General features: G+C 45.6%; 1 protein-coding gene across 6 annotated transcripts in view; it reads left to right on the forward strand.

The window, feature by feature from the left end:
• TMEM108 (transmembrane protein 108) overlaps nucleotides 1-16,413 on the forward strand; it is a 403,151-nt gene that overhangs the window by 373,891 nt on the left and 12,847 nt on the right. For all 6 annotated transcript variants that reach the window (XM_058729916.1, XM_058729917.1, XM_058729915.1 and 3 more), the window contains one exon: nucleotides 12,816-14,243. In XM_058729916.1, the coding sequence (XP_058585899.1) occupies nucleotides 12,816-14,243 (1,428 nt within the window). The remainder of the gene's footprint in view (nucleotides 1-12,815; nucleotides 14,244-16,413) is intronic.

Here is a 16,413-nt window from a genome sequence, read left to right on the forward strand (position 1 = left end):
AAAGTGCTGAAGTGTTTTCTACCCATGGATAAATTCTGAAAAAATTCCTTTTCAGAATTTGCCAGAATTTTCTCTACCAATATGCATTTTAGTGCCCATGATGGGGAATGAGGTAATAGCAGCCATCCCCATGGCTGAGATCAGGATGCCAGTTTATCTAGAAAACACAAAGCTACCCTCAGCTTAGCCCTCAATAAATGTTTGTTGAATATATGAATGAAGAAATGAATGAATGGTGGAATGGTAGTAAGAGAATTCAGATTTCTCCTCTTCCAGGAAGACTTGCTGGGTTCCTCTGCCTTTCATGGGTTCCCTGCCAAGCTAGTGTACATCAAATCTGTTACATCCCACATAGTCTTGAATTACAGACTATCTTCCATTGTTCTTTCCTTGTTCTGTATATGTTGTTCTTGTCTCCTTGGTTTGACATGCACAAGATGATTTTATTAGTTTTTCCTCCAGAAAGCTACCTCTAAGTCCACACTGAATTGTTTAAGTACCTAAATCCATAGATTTCTACTCCAACAGAGAAGAATAAAGAGGTGGAGGGTAGGTACCCTTGTAGTCACATGGATTAAGGTTTGTTCTTTTCTCCCTTATAGGGTTTTACGATAACTGAGTAAGATAATATATAAAAATCACCTAGTAGAGTGCCTGGCACATAGTAGTTTCTCAATAAGTGGAAATCTAAAATTAGTGAATAGTTATCAGTATTGGGGAGGAGGGACGAGCAGGGAGGGAGCAAAGTTTTAATCCCCAAGCACGCACAGCCTGGAGGGCTGACTCAGAATTCAATTGTGAAATCTAGCTCATGCCCAAAACCTAAATTATACCTTCGAGTATGGGCATTCTGCCTTGAAATGGGAAATTAGGCAATTTCACAAGAATGCACAGCTGTGTTGCCTGAGCCGTTTTGTTCCAGGCAAACTGGAACAGGCAGTGAACTTTGGCAAATGATGAGAGCCGTACCAGACAGTCTGCAGCCAGCCCCATCAGGGAACCAGGAGAATACCAAGCAGCCTTGCACAATACTAGTGGAGAAGTTGCAGGAGCTCAGGAGCAGGCAAGCCAATGTGCCAGAGAGAGCAGACACCCTTCTTTGATGTCAGCCTCTCCACTCAGCCCACCCCTTCCCCTCAGACTTGCCACTGTCCCTGCTGGCCTCCCATTTTCCTCTTAGTAAACAGCAAGCTCTTTGTGAAGAGGAGTGGGTGCTGAGAGATAATGCTTCAGACAAGCCCCAGAGGATGTCAGGTCAAAAACCCCAATGCTCTTTTTAGGTAAATGATTCTCAGGCATGATCAGGCCCAAACTTTGTGCCTTTTCTTCTTGCTTTTGAGAATTTAAAGCTGAGGGTAGACAGATACTAGTGACCTTGCCTATCTGACAAGGTCCCCAGAACTATCTAAGGGGCTCCTTAGGAGTTCCAAAGATTCTCTTATGCTCATTGAGAAGCCCACTGGCCAAGACCCCAAGCTGTGGGACTTCAGGCCCTGGAGGAGTCATTTTATTGGCTTTATAGGAGCCAAGCATCTAGAGACTCTATGGGCTTCACAGGGCTGGCTCCCCTGTCAGCTGGCCCTCAACATAAGTCCTTCTGTTCGTCCTACTTCTTTATTGCTGTCATCAAAACCTACCCAGGAGCACCTGGGTGGCTCTAGCTAAGTGTCCGGCTTTGGCTCAGGTCATGATCTCACAGTTCACGGGTTCAAACCCCGCGTCGGACTCTGCGCAGACAGTGCAGAGCCTGCTTGGGATTCTTTCTCTTGTGTGTGTGCGCGCCTGTCTCTCTCTCTCTCTCTCTCTCTCTCTCTCTCTCTCTGCCCCTCCCCAACTTGAACTTTCTCTTCCTCTCAAACTAAATAAATAAAAAGTTAAAAAACAAAAACAAAAAACCTGCCCAGAGCACATGCCTTCGACCAGGAAGCCAAAGCCAAGACATATCTCTGTAAAGCCCAATTCCTGGCACACACTTTCACACAACCCTTTAGAACTTTGGAAGAAACAAGGCTTATTTGCTTTTGTAATTAGGAATGGAACATGCAGCAGTGGGCACAGTTGCGGAAGAGGATCTTAGGAGGATACATAGGATGTAGGTTCCGTCTCAGCCTTCTCCTGCCTCGCTCTGTCTTATGCATTGCTGTGTTCATTTGAACTAGTTAATGTTAACCACAAAAACAAGCAAAGTAAAAGTGAGATAAATGCACACATGAAGACACACGCAGGCTTTGTATAGCCACATCACAGGACTCACATTTTTTTACTGCTTTCTTCCGTTGACATTGTCAACAAAGAAATAAACATCTATGATTTTGTTGTGAGCATTCAGCTGCAGATAACTCAAATGCATGAAATTAAGTATTCTTTTATTCCCACATTGTTCAGAAAACATTGTGTTCCTTGTACGAGTCAGACAGTGAGCTAAGTTCTGGGGCTCCAGATGCTCAAGAAGTTCACGGCCCCAGGGGAGTGACGTAAATGTAGTAGAAACTAAAACAACAGTTGCTACCTGTTGAATGCCACTACTGTGTGGACGCTCTGTACCTCTTAGTCTCCTCTCCCACTTCTGAAAGCACCCTGAAGTTAGGCATCATCATCCTTATTATATAGCTGGGGAAAACAAAGCTTAACTAATTTGCCTGAGGTTACACAACTAGGAAATTACAGAGCCAGAATTGATCCTAAATACCATTAACCCCACCACCACCACCACCACCACCAGTACCATGCCTTCCTACCACACCCTTGAATAAAGAACTCTGTAGGGAGAAGGGCCACAATATAAATGGGAACAGAGTGCCCTGGGAGCACTGCACAGGGAGCCATCATTTCTGACCAGAAATACTGAAGGACCTTGATCTTGTCAAGATAAGTTGACAGCCAAGTTTGGTTTTTAGAGACTGATACATTATCACATAGCAGGAAGGGGGTATGGGTAGAAATTTTGAATGAGGTTAGAAGTATCCATATCCAACACCTTATATGGCTCCCATGGTTAAATGGTAAGGCAATCTAGCCCCATAGTAATGATAAATAAGCTTTGGTTTTCATGCAACCTGCTTCTTGGGTCAAGGAAGTTGTGACTATATTAAGTGAGTGGCATTTACCCTGACCCCTCAGTTGGATTTTGAACAGATTTAAAAACTATGTGTTCAGGCTGTTGGTCTCTGTTTCACCTCCAAACTCTACACTTTGGATCTGAATGCAAATATTTAAAAAGCTGAGAATCAGAGGGAATATAGATAAATGTATCTGGCAATAGTCATGGAATCTTTTTTCCCTTTTCTCTTTCTTCAGGTAGGCTCCACAACATATTTAGCTAGGTTAAATCAGAATCTACCAACTAAGTTAAGAAAGATAGGAGGAGCTGGAAGCTGCCATTAGGCCGGCAGGGTGGGACTCAGTCTTTCCCCCTACACAGTGTTGTATCTGCATGCCCCCTTCTTTGGACACATGATCTTATACCAGGTTGCTGGGAAAGTTGCCTGCAAAGCTCCCTTCAACTATGTCCCCCTCCAGGACCCACATGGAACTTAAAAAAAAATTTTTTTTTAATTTCAGAGTAGTTTTAAACATACAGAAAAGTTGCAAGAGTAGAACAGAGAATTCCTATATACACTGCACTCGGTTTTCTGTTAGTAACATCTTATATTACTATAGTACCTTTGTCACAATTAATGAAATGATAATATTATTATTAACTGAAGTCCAGACTTTATTCACATTTTCTTCATTTTTCCCTAATGTCCTTTTTCTGTTTCAGGACTCTATCCAGGATATCACATCACATTGTCTCGTTCGGCACCTTTTGCCTATGATAATTTCTCGGACTTTCCTTGTTTTTGATGACCTTTACAATTTTGAGGTGTATCAATCAGATACTTTGTATACTGTCCCTCAATTTAGATTTTTCATGTGTTTTTCTTATCATTAGAGTGGGTGTATAGGGGAAGGAAAACTACAGAGGTAAAGTACTATGTTCATGTCAAGGGTACATACTGTCGCCATGACTTTATCTCTGTTGATGTTAACCTTCATCGCCTGGCTGAGGTAGTATTTGTCAGGTTCTTCTACTGTAAAGCTGGAACATTTTTTATTAGCCTTTTCCTTTTAGTTTGGGAGAGTACAAGCCAGTTGGGGCTGTATTTGTGTTCTTTCCCATGATGTCAGTGATATGTTCCCTGAATATTAATGATCCGTTATTTTATTAGAAGCTGAGTTGACCTTTTCATCCATCTAATTCTGACTCTTACTTTTGTTTATTTGAGGGAAGTCTTTGAGAGAATGACTTTGGTGTATGGGTTTATGCCCCTATCATAGCTGATTTTCTTCCCTTCTAAAATTGTAGCTCCTTGAAGGAAATAGTCATATTCTCCAATCTGTGGCCACCATATACTGGCCTCCAGCTGTATTCCATCTGTCTCCCTGAGCCACAAAGTGCATGGTGGACCAAGAAGCTCCATGGCACTCCTAGGCTGCCATGTTTCTTTCTTCCTTTGGGGGAACTTGTAGCCTAAATTGGAGAAATTGTGATGCTATAGAAAGAACCCAGAATTAAGATGTTTCCCATTCCTTAAGTCTGAGCAAAAGAGAAGGAAAATAAGGGAACCCAAGTCAAAACCAGCATGTTGAGTTCCTGCACTTAAAAAAACAAACAAAAAATAACTCTGATGCGTAAGTTGAGAATTATCACTGAAAGAGCTCTAAGTTCACTTCTATATAGGTCGTATTCCAGTCACTATTGCTGCCTAACCAACCACCCCAAAACTTAGTGGCTTAAAACAAAAATAATAATTCATTTGGTTCGTAAATCTGTGATTTGGACAGGGATCACTTGTCTCTGCTCCATCAAGATTTAGCTAGGGTGGATTGTCTGGGGCTGGGAAATCAGTCTTCAAGATAGCTTACTCCCATGGATAGCAAGTTGGTGCTGGTTGTTATCTCAAAAGTTCCACTGGGACTGAAGTCCAGGGGCCTCATTTCCTTTCCACGTGGACTCTTCAATGGACTACTCAGGCTTCCCCATAGCATGGTGGCTGGCTTCCAAGAGTAAGCACCCAAGAATAAGAACTAGGAAGAAGCCAAACCACCTTTTATGACCTAGCCTCAGAAGTCATGTGGCTTCACTTCAGCCACAGTCATAGCCCCAGTCAGATTCAAGGGGAGAGAACAAAGACCTCGCCTCTCCACTAGGAGTGCCAAGTCACGTTTAAGAAGAGTTGGGTGGGTTGGGATGTATTGTGGTGATTATTTTTGGAAAATACAAACTACAGCTGACTAGTGAGTAATTTAGGTTTCTTATCCTTCAACAAATATTTGTTGTAGCCACAGTGTTACACTAGATATGGAGATATAACATTGAACCAGACACAGTCTCTACCTTCTGGTAGCTTACAATTCTGACATGCAAATAGATAAGATGCTATTTCCATTCAAAAAGATAGGGGTTAGAATAGGTTAGGCTTAGAGATTACAGGCACACAAGGAGGGATACCTAAAAAGTCTTCAAGACCAAGGAGGAGTCCTAGGTGGAAAATGTTTGTACTAAGAGGAGCTGAATGACTAAGGCAAAAAAGCTAAAGCTGAAGTTAGAAGGCAGCATAGTTGTCCTAAGTGTTGCTATCTTTGGGGAAAGTTTTATTTTTTAATTGTAGTCATCATAGTTGTTACTATTGTTGCGTCATTGCCTGTCTTCATAAAATGTTCTTCTGCTCATGTAGGGTATTTTCCTGGGCCAAAAATCTTTCCGTTCCTAGGGTCTCAAGCAGCCAAGATCAGAGAACCTACATTTAAATCCTGGTACTTCTACATGGTAGCTGTTTTGACTTTAAACAAATGAATTGACCATATGTTAGCATGGAGATTATAGGAGGACCCCGGCTGCAAATTCTTGCCTGTTTCCTGTTCCTAAGAGAGAATCAGTGCTGTGTATGCATGCACATATGTGTGTTCATATATGTATATAATATTTTCGTTAGGAAGCTGTGTTATGTTAGCTTCCCAGAGTTATAGCACAAGGAAATTCATGCTAGCTGGAGGCCACAGGTATGGCTACTACCTGGAAGGAGGGCAACAGCAAAGATTTGCACCCTAAACTCCCTGATTTCATAAAGAAGCCACGGTCATAAGCATAAGTACCTCTTAAGAGCATTTGTCCAGCACACCCTAAAGGCAATGATGCACATTTATTTCTGAGGGAAATCATGGTCTGAGAAATGAGATTTCATGTTTGATCTTTAAAATAAAAGGGAACATTGACGTTCAGAGGATGGAACACACTAGAATATCAGGACCAGTGATTTAAAGAGAGGATTGTGGGGGGCATCCAGGTGGCTCAGTTGGTTCAGCGTCCAATTCTTGATTTCAGCTCAAGTCATGTTCCCTGGGTCATGGGATCAAGCCCCACTTGAGGTTCTGCACTGAACATGAAGCCTGCTTAAGATTCTCTAACATTAAAAAAATTATTTAAAAAAAAAAAGCAGGGGGACACCTCAGTGGCTCAGTAGGTTAAGTGCCTGACTTCAGCTCAGGTCATGATCTCACAGTTCATGAGTTTGAGTCCCACATCAGGCTCTGTGCTGATAGCTCAGAACCTGGAGCCTGCTTCGGATTCTGGGTCTCCCTCTTTCTCTGCCCCTCCCCTGCTTGCACTTTCTTTCTCAAAAATAAATAAACACTCCTCTGCCCCCTCCCCTGCTTTCTCTCTATATAAAATAAAAAATATTTTAAAATATTTTTTAATTTTTAAATTATTTTTAATAAAAAATTTCAAAAAGCTGTATCATCTATAAAGTGAAGGAGTTAGATACCAGAGAGTCCTAACATCCCTTCCTACTAAAAGGTAATAATATTGAAATTAGAAAAGCCCATTTCCTAGCAAGAAGGTGTGTTCCTGCCCATGTTGAGAACAGAACTCCCTGATGATCAGACTTGGTATGCTGTGAATACACGTTCCTTTTGTTGTCAAAACATCAGATGCGGAAGCTAAATTCCTAAGTGTTCCAGTTGTTCATTGCTGCAAAACAAACTACCCCCAAAACAATGGCTTAATCATTTACTTTGTTCCCAAATGTTAGAGTTGACTGAGCTTACTGAGGCAGCTCTTACTTGGAGTGTCTTGTGTGATTGCAACCCAACAGTGGCTGGGGCCACAGTTGTCTCTAGGCTTCTTCACTGTCATGTCTGATGCCTAGCTGGGGCTGGAACACCTGGGACTCCTTAGGCCTTCCTCTCAATCTCCAAGCAGTCTCTCCACAGTGGCCTGGAGGCCACTGGACTTCGTACATGGGTTCAAAGTCCCCCGAAAGAAACCTGCAGAATGTACATGACCTTTTCTGTCCTGATCTTGGAAGTCAGGTGCTGTCACTTCTGCCCTGTTGTATTCGTCACAGGGGTCACAAAGGCCTACGTAGGGCCAAGGAGAGAGGAAACTGATCCTATCTCTTGGTGGGTAGAGTGTCCTTGAACTTGCAAAAGATGGGTGAGCTGCCCTCTTGCTTGGTGACAGGGGTGGCTCAGAAGACTTCTCAGACTCCTGATTCTATGATTCTGTCACAGAGTTTAAAGCAATGGGGAAAATGTCTGGCAGTAGAAATCTAGTTTAATGGGGAGGGAAGCTCTACTTAGAAGATGAAGACATTTAAATTACAAGGAAAATGAAATAGAATTGTTTAGATGTGGAAGGGAATTTTTTTCCATGTAAGAAATATGTCATGTGTGTGTGTGTGTGTGTGTGTGTGTGTGTGTAAGCAATTATAAGACAAAACTTAAACAGCAGTATACATGATATGTCAGGATTGGAGAAGAGCAGAATTAAGGCCCTTTTATTGTACAACAACAAGTTTCCCTAGTTACTTACAGGATAAAGTTAATTGGCCATCTTATTAAAAACAACATCAAATCTGTCATATAGAGCCCTGAAAGAAAACAGGTAAGAGGGAAGAAAATCCAAAAGACCAATAATAGGAAATCAGTTCCCAAAAGATTGTGGATCATTGCTTTTGAATGTGCAGAGTAGCCCAATGGATGGGAGAAGGTGTGGTGCCAAGCAGATCCCTGAGTGAAAGTGTCTAAGAGTGTAGACTCTGGAGCCGAGGTGCCAGGTCAAATCACAGTTCACCATTCCCCACCTGTGTGAAAGTAGACAGGTTCCTGTACCTCTCTGTGCTGCTTTTCCCCCATTGCAACAGCGAGCTAATGATAGTGTTTGTCTCATCAGGTTGTTATGAGAATTAAATATATCAGGAGAGGCTTAGCCCTTCAAGCAGTGCATAGTACATAAGAAGCACCTCAGTACATTCAATTAGCCATTTCTCTCTTCACCAACTCCCTCCTTGCCTTTCCGGATGCAAATATCATGCCTAATATGCACTGTGGGCAGCCAACCAAATAAACATAAGAGAGAGGACTTTTCCTTTCCTTGGGCCCTGAGATCATGTATACATTGGACTTCTCGGTAGGAGGAGGCCTTCCTGTGACATCTGGTCACCCATCAGTCTGTGAGTTTCCACTCCCCACACTTGTCCTTATTCCAAGATACTTTAAAAATCAGTTCCACATTTAAAGCATGTCAGGCTAGATTTTAGTTTTAGTCTCTCTCACATATTTGGAATTAGAGCCTCCAGAGTCTATTATGCATAATCTATGCAAATGATATTCAAAGAAGCGGTAGCCCCAGATTGTAGGGAGAGGAGTGAGCAGACCAACACAAAGGGACTTGAATGAAAATTTGCATCTGTTAGGGGAGCCCCAGGTTGAAGGCCTTGCACAGTTATTGTGACATTGTGTGCCCTTCCATTAAGTTATTAACCTTTTATGTCAAGGAAGAGAGGTAAAGTCACGTCTTATTTACTTAGTGAAGGTAACAGTGGAGGTTGAAGGAGGTGTTTGGGCAGTGCAACATTGTAGCAATTTTTATGACACAAATGAAAGTTGCTTTGAAATAATGGCTGTGGTCCAGGCTGTGTCCCCAACCTGATGTGTGTTCTTGGACAAGTCACTTTGTTCCTTCCATTGCCTCTTCTGTGAAATGAAGAGATTTGATTAAGTTACCTCTTAGGGCCCCCTCTCACTGTGACAGCTAAATGTCATCCTTCAAATGAAAACTCTGTGCACCCAGGATGACAGTATCCATTCATTGCACCAAACAAAGTTTTACTCTAAAGTCTAAAGGTCTGAGAGGTAATTTAACAGTCCTCACAGAGAGAAAAATAACCTTACAGGACACTGATAACTTAAAAAAAAAAAAAAAGCAACAAAGGCAAACATTTACTTACACTGTAAGTCTTATAGCAAGAAATGATTGTAGTCATATTACTTCCCAGCCGGGGGGATTTTAGTCCCTGGAATGTTCCCAGTGGGAAAATCAGGAACGTTTCTCTCCCCAAGTCTTTTAAAGACTAGGATGTGTTAACCCCTCTGCCTCTAGAGTGCTGCAGAAGTTCTGGAGGCCAGGGTGGCTCCTCTCCCACTCCCAGGCCTGTCACTGGGATCATTCAGGGTCTCTGAAAGCTTTGCACTGCCCTTGGTGCTGCTGCCAAAAGACTGCCATGTCCTTGGTCTCTGGTTTCTGATTGTCTCCAACACATCTGGTGTTCGACCCCAGGACTCCTCTGGGCCCTTAATTTTAATTCCAGCTGTCACTCCAGCCACCAGCTGGGCACAGACATTCCCTGATAGCCCCTCTGCCCAGGGCTTCTCTTATTCAGCCACATGGGCTGTGGGCCTCGTGCAGGAGTGAGGAAGTACAGAGGGATGAGCACCTGGGGAGCAGCCCTGGACCAGTGGAGACGGGAGCTGCTGGGTAAGTGAGTGCTCTTCTCACTCAGTTTGAGGTGCGGTCTACTCAGCCCCTCAGAGGTCCCCAGGAAATAGGAGTTGCTCACCATGATCAACTCATAACCTACACTCAGATTGATTTTCTCTATTTAACTCATCTCAGACCCCCATGGTTGTCCCCTTGGATCACTTCCCAAAATAAGCTACTTTCACACAAGCCCTGGTCTCTCCCTTTCCTGTTTCTGAGATATCTGTAATGTAAGATAAGACACCTGTCTTAGCTCAGGCTGCTGTAACAAAGTATCACAGGCTGGGGTGCTTAAACAACACAAATTTATTTTCTTACAGTTCTAGAGGCTAGAAGACCAGGATCAAGGTACTGACAGGATTGGTTTCTGATAAGACCTCTCCCTTTGACTTGAAGATGGCCACCTTCTCACCGTGTCCTCACATGGCCTTTCCTCCGTGCACAATCATGTCTGCATCACTCTGTGTGTCTTAATCTCCTCTTATGAAGACACCAGTCAAGTTGGATTAGGGACCACCCCTAATGGCCTCATTTAACTTAATAACCCCTTTTAAAGGCCCTGTCACCAAATACAGTGACATTCTGAGGTGCTAGGGGTTAGAGCTTCAACATATGAATTTGGGGGAAACAATTCAATCTTTAACACTTATATTGAACCAAGGAACTTATGAGTAAACTTATGAGGCTCATAAGGGAATGTCTCTCAAAACATCCGAGGTCAAGACCCCCAGCCATAAGAACAGTTTGTCCCTGTGGTGTTTGACTGCAAGAGAGGAGTTAGAAAAACCCTGAACCCATCAGAACACCGTGGCACAGCAACTTCCTGTCAGCCGCTTCCTCCTCCTGCATCACTGGTGTGTCTGACCAGGAAAAGCAGGCATCTTAGACATAGTCGGTTTCATATACTGTGGCTACTGTGGGACTTTGAACATGTTAGTTAATCTACCTGAAATCTCAATTTCCTGCCCTGTCGAGTGGTTGTGAGGATTAAATCGAGCGTGAGAGACTGGGTCAGAGCAGGTGCTCTGTAAACAGTTTTTAGGATTGACTTGAACAAACAGAGCTTACAGTTGTTACATGGTTTAGGTCACCAATGTAAGTTTAGAAAAAAAAATATGTCGCTTAGGACAAACTGTTGGTCCTAGAGACTGTATGTGCTACAGTCCGTTCAATCTGCAGTCCCTTGGCCTCCTTCCACCTACTAATTTAGAAGTGCAGAGTACGGGGAGCAGGTCCATGCTCAGACTCTTCCCCACTCCACATAAGTTGGAGGTGGCCTCAGTGGTGATCCCGGGCCTCCTTTCAAAGGAATGCCAGGAGATGATCTCCCCTTCTGTTTCTGAAAGCCCACCAGGGCCCCTGTCTTCCCGTCAGCAGCTTTGCTGACTGTCCCACACATGCAGAAATCACTGCCGGGGCCCCTGTTTTGGCCATTTGTCTTGCTTGAATCTGGTGGGGGAGGGCAGCTTCCAGAGAGTTACCAGATAGTGACAGATCTCTACCATTGTCTGTGTGGCCAGCAGAGCTGAAGGAAGGGCATGAGAGTGACCAGGAGGGGTTTCATAAGAATAAGGAGGAGTTCACAGGTCAGAATCAGACCTTAGAAGTCTGTCAGGCCACACCTCAGCAGTGGAGACCAGTTCTTCTCAGCCCATGTATTCTATTGGGGTGACCAGTCTTCCAGTTTATAATCTGAACAGATCCTATGTCTCATATTTATATGTGGTGTGTTATTTGTAAAATGTGGCACATGCTATTATGATTCATAAAATCCACATACATTTAGAAGTATTTTTGGGGCGCCTGGGTGGCGCAGTCGGTTAAGCGTCCGACTTCAGCCAGGTCACGATCTCGCGGTCCGTGAGTTCGAGCCCCGCGTCAGGCTCTGGGCTGATGGCTCGGAGCCTGGAGCCTGTTTCCGATTCTGTGTCTCCCTCTCTCTCTGCCCCTCCCCCGTTCATGCTCTGTCTCTCTCTGTCCCAAAAATAAATAAAAAGCGTTGAAAAAAAAAAAATTTTAAAAAAGAAGTATTTTTAAATTTATAGGTTTTTGTCCTTGTGCATTTTCTCAATGAGCCAAAAGCATACATGCTGATCATCATGCAAAACTCATGATTTTCTTTTAATGCTCAAAAGGCGTCCTCCTACTCAAAAGGCTGGGCATCACAAGTGATTTTCCACAGAGAGTTCAGCCACATGAACACCACAGGAAAAGCAGTTAACATTAATGAGAACCACAAAACCAGCTGGTGTTCACAGTGTGCATCTCTTTTAGGCTCTGTGCTAAGTGCTGTATGGGCACCAGGTCTGGTCACCCTCTGGACCCTTGTCCCCCTCTGCCTGTTGCTCTTGTATGGCACTGAGATGTCGCTGCCTTGCTTTAGGATTGTTTGTGGATTTCTTTGAGCTCACCCAGAGCCAGAGACTGCCCTGTTCATTTTTTGTCCTCTGGAGAGGTCTAGAGACCCTCCTTACTTGCCTGGTGAGTGGGTCTGAAGAAAGAGAGCATTTCTGACCATTTCTGCCTTTGTCTAGTCCATAAATGGAAGATTCAGAAAGGGCATGAGAGTTGGTCAGCTCTGCTTATGTAAGCATTCCATATAGAGCTGCCAGCTTCCCTTTGATCAACCTGGCCTTGACCACCCTCTGGCTGCAGAGGGGTAGCAGACACTCAGAGGCCACAAGCCTTCTTCCTACACCCAGCCCAGCCTGTTCTCAGAAGCTGCTTTTGGGTGGAGGGCTGATGGCATTTCACAGGCACTCAGCAAAGGATGGTCCTGACCAGCTTAGCTGCCTCTCCCCAACAGTGCTGGGTAGCACCTACCTAATAGACCTGCCCAACTTCACATGATCTTGTATCTGATGAGGGTCAGGATGGCAGTGTGGGCCTCCGGAATGCTCCCAACGTTTCCTTTGAGTTCCCAGAGCTTTACAGGTTCATGGGTAAGGAAGGTCCAGACTCTGAGCTATTCCCCAGGCATTTCACCTCTTCTCTCTGTCTTCCTCTCAAGGCTTCCTCCTGATCTTGGCACTGACCGAAGCACTGGTATTTGCCACCCAGGAACCATCTCCCAGAGAATCTCTTCAGGTCCTCCCCTCAGGCACCACCCCAGGCACCATGGTGACAGAATCCCTCAGCTCTACCAGACACTCATCCATGGCAACTGCACCCACTTCTGTGGTGACACTGACCCCCTATCCTGATGGACCCTCCTCACAGGCTGCAGCTCCCATGGCAATGACAGCACCCCATCCAGATGGACACCCTCCTACAAACACCATCTCCACCATTATGGCGACAGCAACCACCCCACATTCTGAAGGCCCACTGCCCACAGGGCCCCTTCCTACTGCCATGGCAACCACATCCTCCCCCTCAGAGGGCCGCCCCCAGGGAGAAGCTGCGCCCACCATCCTGCTGACAAAGCCAACAGGAGCCAGCAGCCGTCCCACCACAGCACCCACCCGGGCTACCACGCGCAGGCCTCCCAGGCCCCCAGGCTCTTCCCGAAAGGGGGCCGGCAGTTCATCACGCTCTGTCCTGCCTGCACCCAGTGGCCACTCTGGGAGGAAGGAAGGCCAGCGGGGACGAAATCAGAGCTCCACACATCTGGGGCAGAAGCGGCCCCTAGGGAAGATCTTTCAGATCTACAAAGGCAACTTTACAGGGTCTGTAGAATCTGACCCCTCCACCCTCACCCCCAGGAACCCACTCTGGGGTTCTTCTTCCTCACCACAGCCCCAGACAGTGACCACAACCATGGCGCCCAGCAGGACCTCGTGGGCACCACCCACCAACCCCCTTGTGCCTGCAGAGGACAAGCCAGGCCTTAGCAGAGCAGACCAGGGGGGTGGTTCCACTTTCACCAGCCAAGGAGGGGAGCCGGACACCACAGTAGCCTCAGGTGCCCCTGCCAGCCCACAACCTGCCCCAGTGCCTTCTCAGCGCCCCCGCGGTGACCCACAGGATGGCCCCAGCCACAGTGACTCCTGGCTTACTGTCACCCCTGGCACCGACAGACCTCCATCTACCAGCTCTGGGGTCTTCACAGCCACCGCGGGGCCCACCCAGGCTGCCTTCAATGCCAGTGTCTCAGCCCCTTCCAAGGGGATTCCTCAGGGAACATCCTCAACCTCGCAGGCCCCAGCCCACCCCACCGGGGGCTCAGAAAGCACTGTTTTCCAAGCCAAGGAGGAGGCTACAGCCACCCCCACCATGACCAACAGGGTGCCCAGTCCTCTCTCCACAGTGGTGTCCACGGCCACAGGAAACTTCCTCAACCGCCTGGTTCCTGCTGGGACCTGGAAGCCTGGAACAGCAGGGAATATCTCCCATGTGGCTGAAGGGGACAAACCCCAGCACAGAGCCACCATCTGCCTGAGCAAGATGGACATCGCCTGGGTGATCCTGGCCATCAGTGTGCCCATCTCCTCCTGCTGTAAGTGCCTCACCCACTCCCTACTCTTCCCTCTCTCCCTCCTCTCCCTCTACCACATCAACTTGTCCGTCCCCAGAGTTCCTTTGCCCTAGAGTTGGACAGTCCCCACCCAGTAGGCTGCAAAACTTCCCAGAGTTACAGGAAACCAGGTGGCAGGACAAGAATCATGGGTTATCTCTACCCCTAGTCCTCTGCTCTGCCAGGCTATGGCTTAGATGCTAACTGATCATAAAGACAAAGCTCCCAAGAGTTGGGGGGAACCTTCCAAGTAGTCCAGTCTGACCGCATTTTTTAGAAAGGAACACCAAGCTAGAGAGGTCCCATGGCTCACTCAGGAGCCCAAAGTTAAGCGAGAGACCTGGGAAGGGACTGTCTTCCCACCCAGTGCTCTTGTCATGACACCACCCTGCCACACTCACCCTGGAGCGCAGCCTGCTAATGGCTATAGTGACATGGCACCAAGACACCGTAGGTGAATGTTGGCACTTCTAAACGTACAACCTCCAAGTAGCAAAGCCTTCACCTTCCTCTCCCACTTCATATCCATCTTTCTGCCTGCCTTTTCTCCCATCCCTCATCTCTTCTCCTCCTCCTCTCTCTCTCTTTCTCCAAAAAAGAAGAAATGAAGCTTTGATCTTGCAGGGATTTCTATCAGCCTTGGCAAAAGCAGTTCCTATAGCTAAATTGAGCCTTGAGAGTTACATGTAAATTTAGCTCTTCTCTCTCTCTTCCCTGGTTTTATTTGTTCATGGGTGGTGTGAGCTAGATAACGATGTAGATCCCATCATTGCTTCCACTGGTACTGGTGGAGAAGGGCTCTCCCCAGGCCACCAGCACCTCCTTGCTGCTCCCTGTCATTACTTTAATGAGAATTCAGGAGACCTTCTCCCTGATGTCTCCATACAGAACCTAACATAATCACTCAGAACCTTAGGGCTTCCTTTTATGTCTTTGCCATGTATTTGATCCTAGATTCTTAGAGTTTCTCTGATAACCTCACAGGAATCCTCACTGATCTTAGCTTCAGCTCACCCATAACAGTTATCATCTGGCCTCCTTCTGAACCCTTCTAGGGGTGAGAAACCCCCTGTGCTCCTCATTCATTGGACATCCCATTCTCCTATGACCCCCTCAGGTTGTTACCCAACTCTCTTGGGAGCCTGACATTTGCCTCTTTGTAATTTCCACTCTGTGGTCCTAAGCCATGTCCTCTGAAACCACACAAAACCATTCCATCTACCAATCCCTAAAACATTTGAAATGGCACTCAAGGGCAGCTTTTCTTTTCCCAAGTTGCTCATTACTATTCATTCAAGTCTCTTTGTAGGGCCAAATTGCCCTGGCACTTCCCCCTTGTCTACCACTCTGGATGGCCACCAGTTTATCCCTGCTCTCCTAGAAGGAAGCACAGCATTTCACATGCCCAGTCATGGCAGAGGAGAGCAGATGGTCGCTCCTTTGTTCTGGACATTTCGGTCACATTCAGGAAGCCAACACTGGCATCGGCTCTGTTGGTGGTACCGTCACATCACACCATGGGCTCATCCTGATCTCAAGAGGAATGAAACCCCAGAAACTTTCCACAGAGGAGGCTTTTAAGCCAGCTCTCCTAGCCTTTCCTCAACCCATGGGTCATTTGAACATTAGTACAGGGGGTGTGTGCCTTTAACATGAACATAATTTCTGCTTGGCATTGTACCAATAAGATCTTTTAAAATCTAGATTCTGGATTCTTTCCAGAAGCCACCTGTCCCAGCTTTTTGTTTCCTTCTAGTTGATAAGCAAAGCAAACTTTCCATGTCAAAAGTAGGCGGCCTATTTCTGCTCAAGGACCCAATTCAGGAAAAGTGAAAATGTTTGCAGATTGCATATTTTATTCTTTCATTAAGTGGCTTTATTGTCTTTCATGGAAATACAAATGAATTCTTAAAACTGATTGCCCACTTCTGAAACAGAAGAATGATAATGAGAAAATGTAGCACTATTAGCCAATAAATTATTAATAATGGTCATATTTGAGAAGTAACCACATTAGAAACAGCTTTCTAGTTTTCTATTCTTTACATGTCTCTAGAGGCTTTAGTTTACAAAGTGAGTTCCCATTATTTTTAATAATTCCATCCTTGGGGCACCTGGGTGGCTCAGTTGATTAAGTGTCCAGCTTTAGCTC

Source organism: Neofelis nebulosa, chromosome 5 (genome assembly GCF_028018385.1).
Source record: "Neofelis nebulosa isolate mNeoNeb1 chromosome 5, mNeoNeb1.pri, whole genome shotgun sequence".
NCBI lineage: Eukaryota > Metazoa > Chordata > Mammalia > Carnivora > Felidae > Neofelis > Neofelis nebulosa.